This window comes from Melospiza georgiana, chromosome Z, assembly GCF_028018845.1.
Source record: "Melospiza georgiana isolate bMelGeo1 chromosome Z, bMelGeo1.pri, whole genome shotgun sequence".
NCBI lineage: Eukaryota > Metazoa > Chordata > Aves > Passeriformes > Passerellidae > Melospiza > Melospiza georgiana.
In genome coordinates, this window is record NC_080465.1 from 43,837,841 (window position 1) to 43,851,757 (window position 13,917).

Consider the following 13,917-nt stretch of genomic DNA (forward strand, 5'->3'; position numbering starts at 1 on the left):
TCATCACTATGGATCTGACTGTGCCCCAACTCCACAAGTCCACCTGGAGGCCTGGACCGCAGGCTGACCCCAGCTGCAGGCCCTGGGCCTCCCCTGCTCAGTCCCCTGTGCCCTGCCGGACAGGGCCCTTGCTGGCTCGGCCACCCTCGTTTCCCTGCTTGGCTCCCTGTCCTGTGGGGAGCAGCCAGTTCATGTCACTTGCTGACATTAACTGGGAATACATGCTCTCACCTCCAGCATGGCTTGAAGCCGGGACAATTAGGAAAGTTGAATTGGGCCGTGCTGGCCTTGTGCCATTCCCCTGTGCCAGGATGGCTGTCAGTCTCTTATTTAATATTACAAACCAGCCACAGGGCCTAACACCCACAGTTTTAAAAAAATGCCAAGTTTCCAAGGAAAACATTTTCTGTGGTTATTCACTTAACAGTTACTGACAGCCAGGAAAGGAAAAGCAGCAGAGGAAATCCAGCACCACCTTGAAGAGATCTGTTAGCCCAGTAAAGCCCTTGCCCAGTAAATGCTAGAAACTAGCACCTGTTGTAGTCGCCATATGTAAGGCTTTTGCTTCTAAATGGCATCTCAGCATTTGGAGGAGACTCATTGCCAGAACATTTGTTATGTCAGTTAGATTGGTTGAGGGGTGATTGTGCCATAGAGTGACCCAAAACATCCTTTAAGGCTAATGAAACATTACTTATGTTCTCCTATACAGAAGACAATGAAAAAATTTGAATAAATCTGCATTTCTAGCACATATGCAAGGGTTTCCTTCATTACCCAGGACACATGCAAATGTGGATTTAAGTGGCAGGTAGCAATCTTTAGGGAGCTCCTTTTGATTTGGGCATTTCTGTGTCACCTACAAATAAAACTATTTTAAGGTAAGGTGAGCTAGTGATTCACAGAGAACAGAAAAAGTTAAAGCAGCAGAAAATTAGGTCTTTGAAAGAGCTTTTTTTCTTTCTTAATAAGAAGAAATTTCTTAGCAATTAGATTTTGAGAATAACATTACATACCGAGCCAATTTTAAAGTGTTTTTCAGTAAGAGACAAATAGTTTAGGTTTGTTTAAAATAAAATTTACAGCACTATTATTCTAAAAAAGTCACACATGATAAGTACTTTTTAAATTGCTTAAAATAACAAAAGGTGACATTTACTAAAAGAAAAATACTACAGTTTCTTTGTTTAAGGTTTTTGAACAAAAACAAAAATGGCAAAAAGAAGAATACATTCTCTGAGACAAAATTCTAATTGGAAGCAGATGTGAAGTCATATCACACATAGTAGAGATAAATGAAGGCATCTATTATATCTCTAGGACATTTGTGAAGATTAAATTGTAGACACTGCAAACATCTGATGCTGAAATATTTAGTGGTAGTATTACTTAACATATCTGCTGAAGTATGTCATCTGACCATTTCTTGGTTTTGAAAAAGAGAATCTTCTACCACTATATATAAATGCTTGTATATATAGTGCATGCATGTCTGAAAATATATGCTTATATACACACACCCACACTGTATATACAGACAAAATTCACAATTTTTGGAGACTTTAATCAAACATTCCATTATAAATAGGCTGCAAATAACTTCAGCAGGCTCAGTATAGTTGCTTCATGTCAGGGATTATTTATTAGGCATCTGCTTTCCTCTAAAATGGAAATATCACATAAGGAACAGCTAAAGATTGGTTGGAACTAGTTTGTTCCAGTTCTGCAGCAGATGTCAGTTGCAGGGTGAGGCGGGGAGGGGGAGAGGGAATGTAAAGAGCCTTCTGATGTATTTTTCTCTGCAACATGAGCCTAAAATTATACAAGTCATGATCTGTAGTGGAATGAGGCAAGGCTGAGAAAAAGAATTAATGTTATCTGAGAAAACATTTATAAGAGATATGTGTTACACAGTATTGATTTTACATCATTAGCCAGAATGTTAAGCAATATGTGCTTCAAATATTCATTTTGGCTGAACAGTTAACTACACAGGAGAATTAGGTCAATACATTGTTGATTTAAAAACTTATTAAATAATAAAAAAAGACTTATGAAAAGTCCACAAGAGTGCATTCTAATATTTGCAGATAAGCTCTGAAAAGCATTTACCAGAAAACCCTGCCTAATATCAACTTGATATATTAGCCAAAGAAAGATAACTATATTACAAAAATATAAGAAAATTACTACATCTGTGATACTTCATCCATATGATGCAGAGCAAATAGGTGGGAATAATGAGTGTCTGGAAGTTTGTGGCCTGACTGCCAAGAGAGCTGCCTTTCATAATCTTAGATCTGTTCCAGACCAATATATCCACACTGTGTAACAAATGATATAAGGATTCTATTTGTAAGAGAGCTTGTGATTTTGTAACTGAATGCTGTTCCATAGTTCATGCCTGAAAGATATGAACTGTCAGTCCAAAGGCAATCAAATATTAACACCTCTCATTTTCCAAGTGCTTGACTTCGTGATTTACATAAAATTTTTAAAATTTGGTTTCCCTGTTTGTGTGGCTGATTGCCTTCTAAAAAGCTTACTAAACTCTTCTAGTCCTCTTTTTCTCCAAAATTCATTATGTGGCACTCATGAGCAAGCTTAGAGCCTCAGAGTCTTGTTATTTTAACGAGGCATATAGCAATAGCAGGTGATCACCTATGTATGGAAAACATATATAAGAAAGTGCACTTTTCCATGGGCTTTCCCGTAGGTCTTTACCAAAAGCCTGGAATGATTTAACATAAGACAGGGTTGTCTATATCCCTGAATCTGAAAGAAAGACCTCTTAAGCACATCCCCAGAGAGTCCAGCTGTTTGATCCCACTGTCTCTAAATTTCTCTCTCTTTTTTTAATGCTATCTGAAATTCTACTTTTACTCCAGTCCTTATATCCTTCTTCAGCTATTTTGTCACCATGTGCTAGTCAGTCTCCCTCACTTGTCAAGTTCTGTCCCAGCAGCCTTCTCTTCCTTCCAATCCACTCCTATCTACCCTTCCATTTCTATGACATATTTCACCAGTCTTTCATGCTTAAGCAGGTCAGTTTTCCACTCAGTTTCCCATACTTGATACCCATTGCTTGAGTATCCTTACTAATCATTTAATCTGAAAAACTCCTAGCTTCAGTTTCCTTAAGGAAACAAATCAGATACCTTCCCACTATCTCTCTGGTGTCATCCCTACTGCTGCCATTCACTCCCAGTTTGAGCTTCCTTATTCAGTAAGTCCTGTATCATCTAACTGTTCCACTTGTTGCCAGTGCTCCTAAACACTTCCAGAAATCTTTCCAAGGCATTTTTCTCTCCCAATCTATTACCCTTCCTGTCCAATTCCTTCATAATTCCCATTGTCACCGATGGTATTTTACCCCCCAACAAGCATCTCTATCTCACTTAACGTCATTTTATCTGTCTTGCACTAAAAATAGGTGCTTTTATTTTTTTTTTCTGTTCCACTGTAAATATAAAGAAAGGAATTATAAAGGTGTATTCTTGCTCTCAGTTCACTTGTCCCATCTGAGTAAGAAAGTCAGCTTGGAATATCACAGCTTCCAACTGAAGCCTGATGATTCACTGCAATGGGAGGTATGCGGGACCAATGCCCTAAAAATGCAGATATGATCCAGTTTGAGGCAGAGTCAGTGAAACTTTAATCTATATGGTAGATATTCAGCATGTTTTGAAACAACAGAAAACAGAAAATCTTCTTCTACGAAGCAGAAAGCATGCTTCACATAAAACTTTTCACCAATAACATATTTTTCTACACTTGTATAAAGCAGTGTAATAATAAACAAATAAATTTAGATTTACTACAAGTTTTCAGACTTATTAAGTTGATAGGAAAATAAACACAATTCCAAAGGACACTTGCCCAAAAGTTCTTTGAAGCAGAAACATCAGTTTGGCCTCTTTAACACAATGAAGAATAACATTAGTATATGTAAATACAAGCTCCCCTGAGTTAGGCAATTTTTATGACATACAAAAAATGCACTGTTAAGCCAAGCACATGTTTAAAATGTGACTCAAAAGACAACAAAGAAATCTTCCATTTCAAGGGTATGTGGATAGAGTTAAACCTTGGAGGAAGATCATAGTGAAATAGGCAAGGTCAAATTCTCAGTCTCTTAAAAGAAACAGTGAAGTTATTTGTATTTCGTGTATACATTCCTTCTGCCTTCCTAAGTATGTTTCATTAGGTTTAAGAGAAACGTTCGGTTCACCTATTGAGCACTGGAACAGGCTTCCCAGGGAAGTAGTCACAGCACCAGCCTGACAGAGTTCAAGAAGTGTTCGAACAATACTCTCAGGAAAATGGTGTGACTCTTAGGGATGTTGCTATGCAGGGCCAGGACTTGGAGTCCATGATCCTTGTGGGTTTTTGCAACTCAGGATATATTCTATGATTCTGTGACTCTAGACCTGGACTCTCTCCTACACAACTTATTATAGACCACTAAAGGTTTCTTTTGCTACAAAAAACCTAAGAGGGCAGTCTGATAACTAACTGCTGGAGACAAATCAGGGCAAATACTTTTAATGCCTATTCAAGGGCAATTAATATAAGAGCTAAATTTTCACCATACTGTGAAGAAATATGTGCAAACCACAAACCAAGTGAATGTTCAAGAACATAAATATTCCTTATACGTGTAACCCACACAATTCAGTACAGGTGTTAGCTAGTATGTAAATCTGAAAAGCACTCTAAAGCTTATATTAAATCTTACCTGCAGTATTCACAATTCTCTTTGCTTGGATTATTCCAAGTGGAGTTTCAACTTCCCATGTCCCGTCTGATCGGGAGTTCAGATTAGTTACTTGCACAGGATAATTTAACTGAGCACCATATTTTCTGGCTCCTGCAGCCAAGGCCATAGTTAGAGAATAAGGATCAATATGACCATCTCCAGGGTTATACAGGCCAGCTAAAACCTAAATGGAGGTAAAATCCCCCAAAATGAAAAAAAGTAACATTTATCAAAATTAGATAGTTTAAAAAAAAAACAAACCACTTTCTTACTTGAATACAGTAAACTTCAGGAAGTTTTCAAAATATATAATAATTTTACCCAACCTAACAATGGCCTATGACAGTCAAATTCCTCAGATCTCCCATGAAATCAAAGGCTGCAATTCTTTAATATTATAATATTATAGACACGGTAATTAATAGTATGTGCTCTAACACACAGTATGCATAAAATTCACAAGTTCTGATTTTAGGCTATGATACATTTTTTTTCCAATGAAAAACAAGAATCTGTTGCACAATTTGTAAAAAGAAAGGAGACTCTACATGTATATTTCTGACAGACCAATATTTAAGTGCAATGGAAGTTACATATCATAAAACTAGCTTCTTTACCTTATCCATGTTCAATAAGGGAAATAGTTCCTGCACTTTCTCAGGCGTGATTAAATATTGCTCTGTTGGGTGCCAACCAGCACGAGTCATTTGGTATTTGAATTCATCCACCCTAGTAGGGGTTGAAGCAATTCTGATACTGCCAGGCTGATGAAACCCCACAGACTAAATAAAAAAGAGAAACAGCAAATTACTGAAAGAATCTTTACTGATTGCTATATATGTATTTTTTCTGTGCTAAGAGGAGTCTACAGGAATTTTTCCACTAACATCATTAAGAAAAATGCAAGAAAGCTATGGGCCCTTGAAGGAAGAGGCCCTGGACATAGACTCCTAGAAAAAATATTTTTTCATAAAGTTATCAAATTAGCTTCCTAACTTAATGCATACTATCTTCAAAACAGTTAAAAGAAGTCCTTATTGAATGCCATGATACATCTATTTTACTTGATATATACATCATATATACTTGATATATGCACTCACACACTTTCAAAAGTAGAATCAGATACTTCTCAAAAATAAGTATATATGATATACTTTACTTTAAAAGCTGTCATTTGCATGACTTCCTATTGAATGTATTTAACTAAGCACCTTTATAAACACAATGAAAAAACACTCATTGGTTTTGTCTTTTTAATAAATTAAACTTCCTTACAGAGATGGACACTGAATGCTTACTTTTCTTCACCTTTTCTATGTTATCTCACAGGACAATGATAAGGCTGAATAAGTCTTTCACTGGAACTCACAATGATAATCTGATGTGCCAGCTTATCTAGTTGAGTAGCAGAAAGAAGAAAAGAGCATTTTATGACAAATATGAAAAATATCTGTCATACATATATATATATATATGACAAATATTAAAAATATATGAAATTTGTAGACTAGTAAAGTGAGGTTCATTCAATTTCTGCTGCTGTCCAAAACAAGCGCAAGTTAAGTAAATGAAATCTATAAGGTTGAGAGATGCCAAATGAAAAAGATGACTCCTGTGTTTCTCACATATCCATTCCTTAAGTCACTAAATAAAAACGTTGAAAGGGACACAAAGAATTGCAGCAATCATCTCAAGTAGAAACAGCATAATATCATATGAATTTTTAAGTAGACATATTTAAGGCAGGAATGTATCATAATCAATCTGTTCATTCCAGATTCCTTGTACTATTTTAGCTCCTTTATCAAATTAAAGTTGCAGACTCTCTGTTGTGTCTTGAGATGTTTTATGAGTACCATTTTCCTAAACTGCAGAGGGATCTGGGAAACTATCTACAAAATGTAGTGACTGGGTATGAAGAAGAATGTATTTCAATAAAAAGGTGCTACTGCTACTTCACACCATTATCAACTACACTTTTTTGTAAGACTATTGCTACAGTTGATATTGCTCTGAATTAACACTTCAAAGGTTAAGGGGATTACCTGTCCTGTCTCTTCTTCAAGCTTTTCATAGAGTTTGATGCTATAAGCATGGATTTTCTTCAGGTTTATTCCAGGATGAAAATAAGTAGTTAAACCAGCCTCAAATAAGAAATAGGAACAATAGATTAGAAATGCAGTATTCTTGCCTTCCTTCCAACTGTCATCTAAAAAGGAACTGCCAAGATACTGTAAAGAAAAACAACACATGGATAGAGCCAACTGCTACAAAAATAAAAATAAAGTATTTTCTGTACTTAAGCCATTTCTGTTTTCTGCACAGGTGTTTTCCCATCTGTCTTTTCTCACCAAGTCTGCCAACCCATGATAGTGTTGCAGTTGTTCTGTCCTATCTGATATCTCAATTTATATACAATATCATAGTGCACCAGATTATTGAAATGCCCAGATAATCCAGTGGAAAAGAGTGTAAAATTAATCACTTGTCAGTATAATATTTTGCAGTTCTATCTATAGTCTATTCATAAATTTGACTAAAAGTATTTTTGGCAATTTTCATAACAATCTGAGTTTAAGAAGACAGAAACCTACAGGAGGGAGATTCATCTAGTAAGGGTCCCATGAAGAAAGCAGGTATGTTGATTTCAGGAAGTCCTTGGGTTAAATTAGTAGTCTGGAAAAAATATTCCTTGCTCATTTCTTATTATCATATTGAACCATTAGCATCATACAGGACACAGCTGAAAACTAGATATTTGACTAAATGCGATTTTTATCTCATTTAATACATGTGTGTACATGCTGTGAACACATTTACTTAAATTACCTTAGAGTAAGCCCCAGGGCTGTTTCACTGCTGAGTTTTTAGCTGAAACTTGTCTGTTTATCAAAAAATAAAGGGCCTTTTTTCAGTGTGTACAGAATGAAGAAATAAAATAGGCATTGAAATATTTAAATTTCCTTAGCCATTAACAATGTCTAAGAATAATTAATTTACTTCTACTTGCAAATTTTGTTATCTCATTTTGGTTTTTCCTGTATTCTTTTATTTATGTAAACATTTTCTGGCCTTCTGTTATTCTTCCAAATGTAGTAATAAATCTTCCAGATGTAAGGAAATTCCATTTTAGTGGTCACTATTAGTGTTGTCATTTTGAACTAAATGAGTCACAAATCACTTGCAAGTTAGCTACAAACCCATATATATTCAAGAGCATTTAATTGCAGGGATTAAATAAATGCTTCAATCTCTTACACTTTCAAGTGAAGAAAAGAAGTTTAAATGCACTTTTGGGTTGAGATAATAAATATTTCTGATTTCAAGAGTGCAGCTGGCAGACAGCTATAACCCAATTTCACCAAATAAAAATTAAGATAATAAAATAATAAAATAATTTTAATAAAAGAAAAAGATTGAATGGGTCCTTAGGAGATTTCTCTTAAATTTCATATTCAAAGCATGATCAGCTACAAGATCAGACCACATTTCTCAAGATTTTTTCCAGATTCTTTGAGAGTCTTCATGGACAGTGGCTCCTCTACTTTCCTAGCTTCATATGGAACTTTACATTTGGCCTTGATAAATTCCATAAAACTGTCCTTTCATCCTTGCAGTCTGCCTAGGTCCCTCAGCATGGTTGCCCTGCCCTTGAGTGCATTGACTACTCCTCACAGTTTGGTGTAAACTTCAAAAGTGGATGAGCATGTGCTTCATCACCTACTCCATATTACTGATAAAGACATTAAACAGGATGGGTCCCAGGGCAGATTCCTGTGACATTCCACTTATTTCCAGGATTTGGGTAGAATATGACCCATTCACCCTCCAAGCCCAGCCATCCAAAGAGTCTTTTAACTTTCTAGCTGTCCAGCCATACATAACATCTTCAGCTGAATAAATGGATAGTGTGGGACAGGGAAATCTAGGTAAGTCTCATCCACTGATCTCCCCGTGTCTAAGAATTCATAATATTCCATAATAGACAGCAATCAGTTTTGATCTGACATGATTTATTCTTCGCAAATTTATTTTGACTCTTGCAAATCACTTTTTTTTTCCTTTATGTACCTGGGACTCACTCAACAATTTTCTGAAGAACCGAACTAGAGGTAGCTGACCTTTAGCTCCTCTGCTCAGCCCTTCGGCTTTTTCTAAAATTCATACATCTGTCCTTTGCCACATCTCTGGCACCTCCACCAATTTCAATAGTATTTCAAACGTGATACATCTGCGGCCTTGCCATGAATCAGCAGCATTATTGGAGGCAGCCGGTCTGCTCCAACACATGAGCATTTGCGAAATTACTCCAGTAATCCCTGATTTGGTCCTCATCCATCGCCTGTAGTTACTCTCCTCCTTTAAACCAGAGGCAAGAAGGCACTGAGACCTTATGAGTGTAAATTGTGACTGAATTACTCACCTCATTCCCTTATTTTCATTTTTTCAGCCTTTTGCTATTAATGCAGGAGAAGAAGCAGTTCTTGTTGCTTTTCATTTTCCTCACAAATCTTATATTTAGCTGAGGCTTGGCTTTCCTAACATCCCCTTCACATACACAGGTAACTTTTCTAAATTGCTGATTTTCAGCTTTTTCCTGCTCTGTCGCCAGTGTACTGCATTTTTCTCTAGAACTCAGTCATGAATTTGCTCTGGCCCAGCTGCTTTCCCAAGGCATCTACATGTTTTCCTGAATTTCAGTGTAAACAATTCTTGCAGTTGAAGGAGATTTTTCTCTAGGCTTTACTCTATTTTTCTAAGAGATTTTGTTATTGTACACAAACAAGATATGGAAACATAATTTAAAGAATGGCAACTTTGCTATGAGAATTGACAAAATTATTTTAAAGCATTTCTATCATTGAAATTTTTAAATGCTGAAAAGTTCATGTACCAGTTTTGTTCTATTGCAATCACTTTCAGATTTTATTCTAATGCCATTATTAAATTAGCTTTCTGAAGGAAAATGTCATTAACACTGTCATATACTATTACTACTCTTCTTGTAAGTGTGACCAAATTGTAACAAGTTATTATTTGACTTGCGCTGTGCTTTACTGTCAGCAGCAAAATCAATGGCATGTTGCAAGAAAAAGTATAATATAATATAACATGTAATAACTCACTCAGTTACATCTTTTGGTAATATAAAAATGTGCATATTTGTTGTGCTGTCTTAATAGCACACATGAAGTTTTGGCAGCAACACTAGCAGGAATATTAGCTATCTGAAACACGATCCTGAGCTCTGGCAGGACCTTCCTGGACCATCTAAGAGGTAAAATGTGGTGTAGTGCAGCAACATCTGAACCAGACTTTCAACATTTGTGGCTGCAGGCAATGTGCTATGTGCCATTCCACGTCTTAAGAGTATGTGTAATTGTCATCTGTATTTAGTATCTGTATTTAGTGTCTTCTGTATTTTGTGAGGAAAACACTGATAAAGACAGAGTATCTGGTATAACAAGGAACTCACTGTCATAGTTTTGATCTTTCTACTCATCTGAAACAGATGCCACCAACTTTTTCATCTTCAGACAAAGTCCTCTAATAGTGAGTTCAATGAAAAGAGACAATGAAGAAAATGAGAAGATACCACGTAGTTATCTATTTTAACATGGCCCATAACTAGGGGTTTTACTGTGTTAATTGCATCAAATTCCTTCTAAGATGTGTCATGGGGCGTCTCTGTCAATTTTGGTAGTGCAGGCATTTTCTCTGCTGAGCTCCAGCTCCTTAGCTTTGAAACTGACCCTCACTCAGGGCTCCAGTGTTGCAGTCACTAAGAAGTCTGGGCAAAAGTACTGGAGGAAGGGTTGCTTTAATACTGCTATGAGCAGTGAGTTAGGGTGAGTGAGTGTAACTACAAGAACACGGGAAACATTCAGTAACAACACCATTCATGATTCTGGCTCCTTACACAACTAGGGGATTTTTATTGTTTTTTACAAACATATTGTTTTGTATATGCATTGAGCAAATAAAATTCAGTCTGTGCCTCTATTTTGTAGTTATGATTCAACACACAAGATGCATGATCTGACATTTTACATGGCATTGCTCTGTTTGCCACACTGTTGTATTATACAATTACTGAATGTTGCTTCTTCTTACTACACACAGCATGGTTTCTTTTGCTTTGTTTATTGAAAGCAAGTAAAATGAAGTATACTACTTATACACTGCAGGCAATAATATTTTTTTTTCATTTCATTTTTTAATATTGTTCTCTCAAAAACCCCAAAGAACACAAAACATCTGCACTAAGATGAAGCACTTCAGACTTCCTTCTCTGGGAGAAGTATGAGAATACAAATAAAATATAATTAATTAATTTGTCCTCTGAAATGTAAATTATTGCATAAATGCTCTGTTGTATCAACAGAGTAGATCTAGAGACATCAAACTGTTGGGTTTCTGCTCTTTTGTGTTGCTACACACAGAGATAATCTCCCAATTTCAGGTAAGAATAGCTGGAAATAAATGGGAAAAGCATCCATTACTGTATTATTGTGGCAAGCTTTATTTAATTTTGTTACATTACCTCTCCAGATGTAGATTCAGAAAATATGTAATTACATAAATGCACATTGTGAACCAGTACGACCATGTGATTACCATTATTAAAGGAGGTGTTGGTACCCTGACATTATTACATGTATGTCTTTTAGTTCTTGTCCTTAGAATGCAGACAATATGCAGGCTTAAAAAACCCAGAATGTATATTTGTTACCTTTGCTCCTCCAAGATTTTATGTAATGTCAGCAATGGCACGAAAGACAGGGAATAAAGGTAAGGAAACTTCCACTACCACTGTATACACAAATGACTGTTAATTTGAGACATGAACAAAACATTTCTTACTGCATGCCAGGTAGATCCTGCAGTGAGCTCAGATTTTTCTAGCAGAACAACATCTTTCAAGCCAGCTTTAGCCAAGTGATAGGCTAGACTCACACCAACACAACCACCTCCGATGATCACTGTGTCTGCCCTGTCTTTCCCTAAGGAAGGAGATGAGGCTTCTTTACTAAAAAAAAGAAAAAATTACAGACAGTTAGAAAAAGTCAATCACACTTATCCCCATTTCTTTTGTTTACAGCTTCAACCATAATACACATGGGTTTCTACTTGGGAGTTTACACACATAGCTTATGACCTAGCCTGTTCACTCATATCCACTTTTAAAGTAAATGTTGTTTGAGCGTCATATAGGCAAACAGCTGTAATAAAAAAGAAAAAAAAAAAAAAAAAAAACGAAACAAAACCAGAAAACAACAAAAAAAGTTTGCTGCCACTTGCAACTTTAGATATCATTTATCCAATATACCCTTACATGTAGATCCTATTTCTCAAAAAGAAGCTGATGCATAACATGACAATGTCAAAACCTGACTTTGCCAAAGTACTGTAGTATGTGCAACAAATAGGCTTTAAAAATATTTACGTAGTAAGTCCCCTTAATAAATTTCTAAAACCAATGTCAGTAGACTAAGTCAGTATACATGTTCATGAAGAAAAAAGCTGGATACTTGCTTTCATATGCTGTCTATTTTGCCATGTTCACAGATTCACAGAATATTCTGACTTTGGAATGTATGCACAACAAACATCAAGTCCAACTTCTAAGTGAATGGCCCATGCAGAGACTGAATTCACAACCCTGGTGTTACTTGCAACATGCTCTAAACAACTGAGCTGTTCCCAGAGTTGGCATCTCCTACTTTGCTTAAGAAAAAACATTATAGAAACAGGTTTTTGTCAATGGCTCACACCGGCTGCTCCACACTGTACTCTCAAAACTACTTGAGTTCAGCGTAAACCAGAACTGCTGTCATAAGCAGCCCTATTCTTCTGCAAGTTAAGTGATCCTCCTCTCTACTGCCTCATCCACAGACAGCCAAGCAGCAAGCTATATGTGGAAATTTATCACAAATTTTTAAGAAGCAATTTTTTTGGATGTGAGACAAGGTAGCACACGTTATTACAGCAGCAGTACAGAGTACCATGAATCAACAGTATCTTTCTCGCCAGTTAATCTATACTCAATTTTATCTCTCCTCCTCGTACACTTTCAACTTCTTTGGCAACAGACTTTCTAATGTATAACTAGTCTCCCACGTCTCCCACTCAGAAATAAAGGCTACCAGTTTTATGTCTTATGAATGGAGATCTTATAACATTTTAAATGCAGTTGCAGGCAGAACATGCACCACGCTTGTACAATAAATGGTGGTGAATGAAAAGTAAAATAAGTGGGAGCACAGGACACCACAGCTGTTCTGTATTTGGTGCACCACACACACGCACAGGTTATTTTTTCTGATTACATATTAATTTTTGCAAGTTAACAGTAAGCTGTTTAGCAGCCAGATGTGCGGCACTTACACCAGCTTCCACTGACTTTTGAGGCACAGGGTAATCAAGGTCAAGCATAAAGACTTTTCTTATTGTTCTTTTATGCTGTGGATTTGAAATCTCCTCATGTGCCTTTCAGATTTTTAAAACCTTTGCCCAGGAGCCTGGCAAGAATCCGGGGTTCGCCTTCCCAGTGAACTAAACAGGTCACCCAGATGTTTGATCGTGCCAGTTAAAACCGGTCATTGTTTGCTTATCGGTGTGGCCCAGAAGACAACAGAAGGGACCTCGCTACACCAGGTCAGCCCCGCACCCCGGGCTGGCTCCGGCTTTGGCGCAGCACTGCGAGGCGCAGAGAGGCACCTCAGGCCACAGGTGCCGCAGCCGGAGCTGGCTCCCGTCACCAGCGCCCCTTCTGCGCATCCCGGTCAGCAGCGGCACCGTCCCTCTGCCCGCGCCCCCCGCCCGGCCCGCACTCACCGCCCCTGGGCGCCGAGGGGCCCGGGCCGGCGCGGGGGCCGCAGCCGCCGCAGGGCTCCCCGCAGCACCGCGCTCATCCCGCACACGCAGCAGGGATGGAGAGCGCTGGCTCCGCGCCGCTCTCCGCCGCGTCCCGTCCCGTCCCTGCCCCGCCGAGCCCGGCCCTCCCGGACGAGGGCGCCGGACCGCCCCTTGGAACCGGGGGGGGGCAGCCGGGGGGGCAGCCGGGGGGGCGCCTCCGCGCCTCGGGCCGGGCGGGGCAGCGGGAGGGAGCGGAGCTGCCCCGGCCGAACCAGAGCGCCCCGGGCAGCCAGGGG

At 38.1% G+C, this 13,917-nt stretch overlaps 1 protein-coding gene across 1 annotated transcript in view; it reads right to left on the reverse strand.

Annotated features, from left to right (window-relative positions):
- The window catches only part of DMGDH (dimethylglycine dehydrogenase), a 31,710-nt gene extending 26,229 nt beyond the window's left edge, over positions 1–5,481 (reverse strand). The window contains exons 1-2 of the mRNA XM_058043739.1: positions 5,377–5,481; positions 4,739–4,943 (exon numbers count right to left, since the gene is read on the reverse strand). Of these exons, the coding sequence (XP_057899722.1) occupies positions 4,739–4,943; positions 5,377–5,466 (295 nt within the window). The 5' untranslated portion in view covers positions 5,467–5,481. The remainder of the gene's footprint in view (positions 1–4,738; positions 4,944–5,376) is intronic.
- Between the last annotated feature and the right edge of the window lie 8,436 nt (positions 5,482–13,917).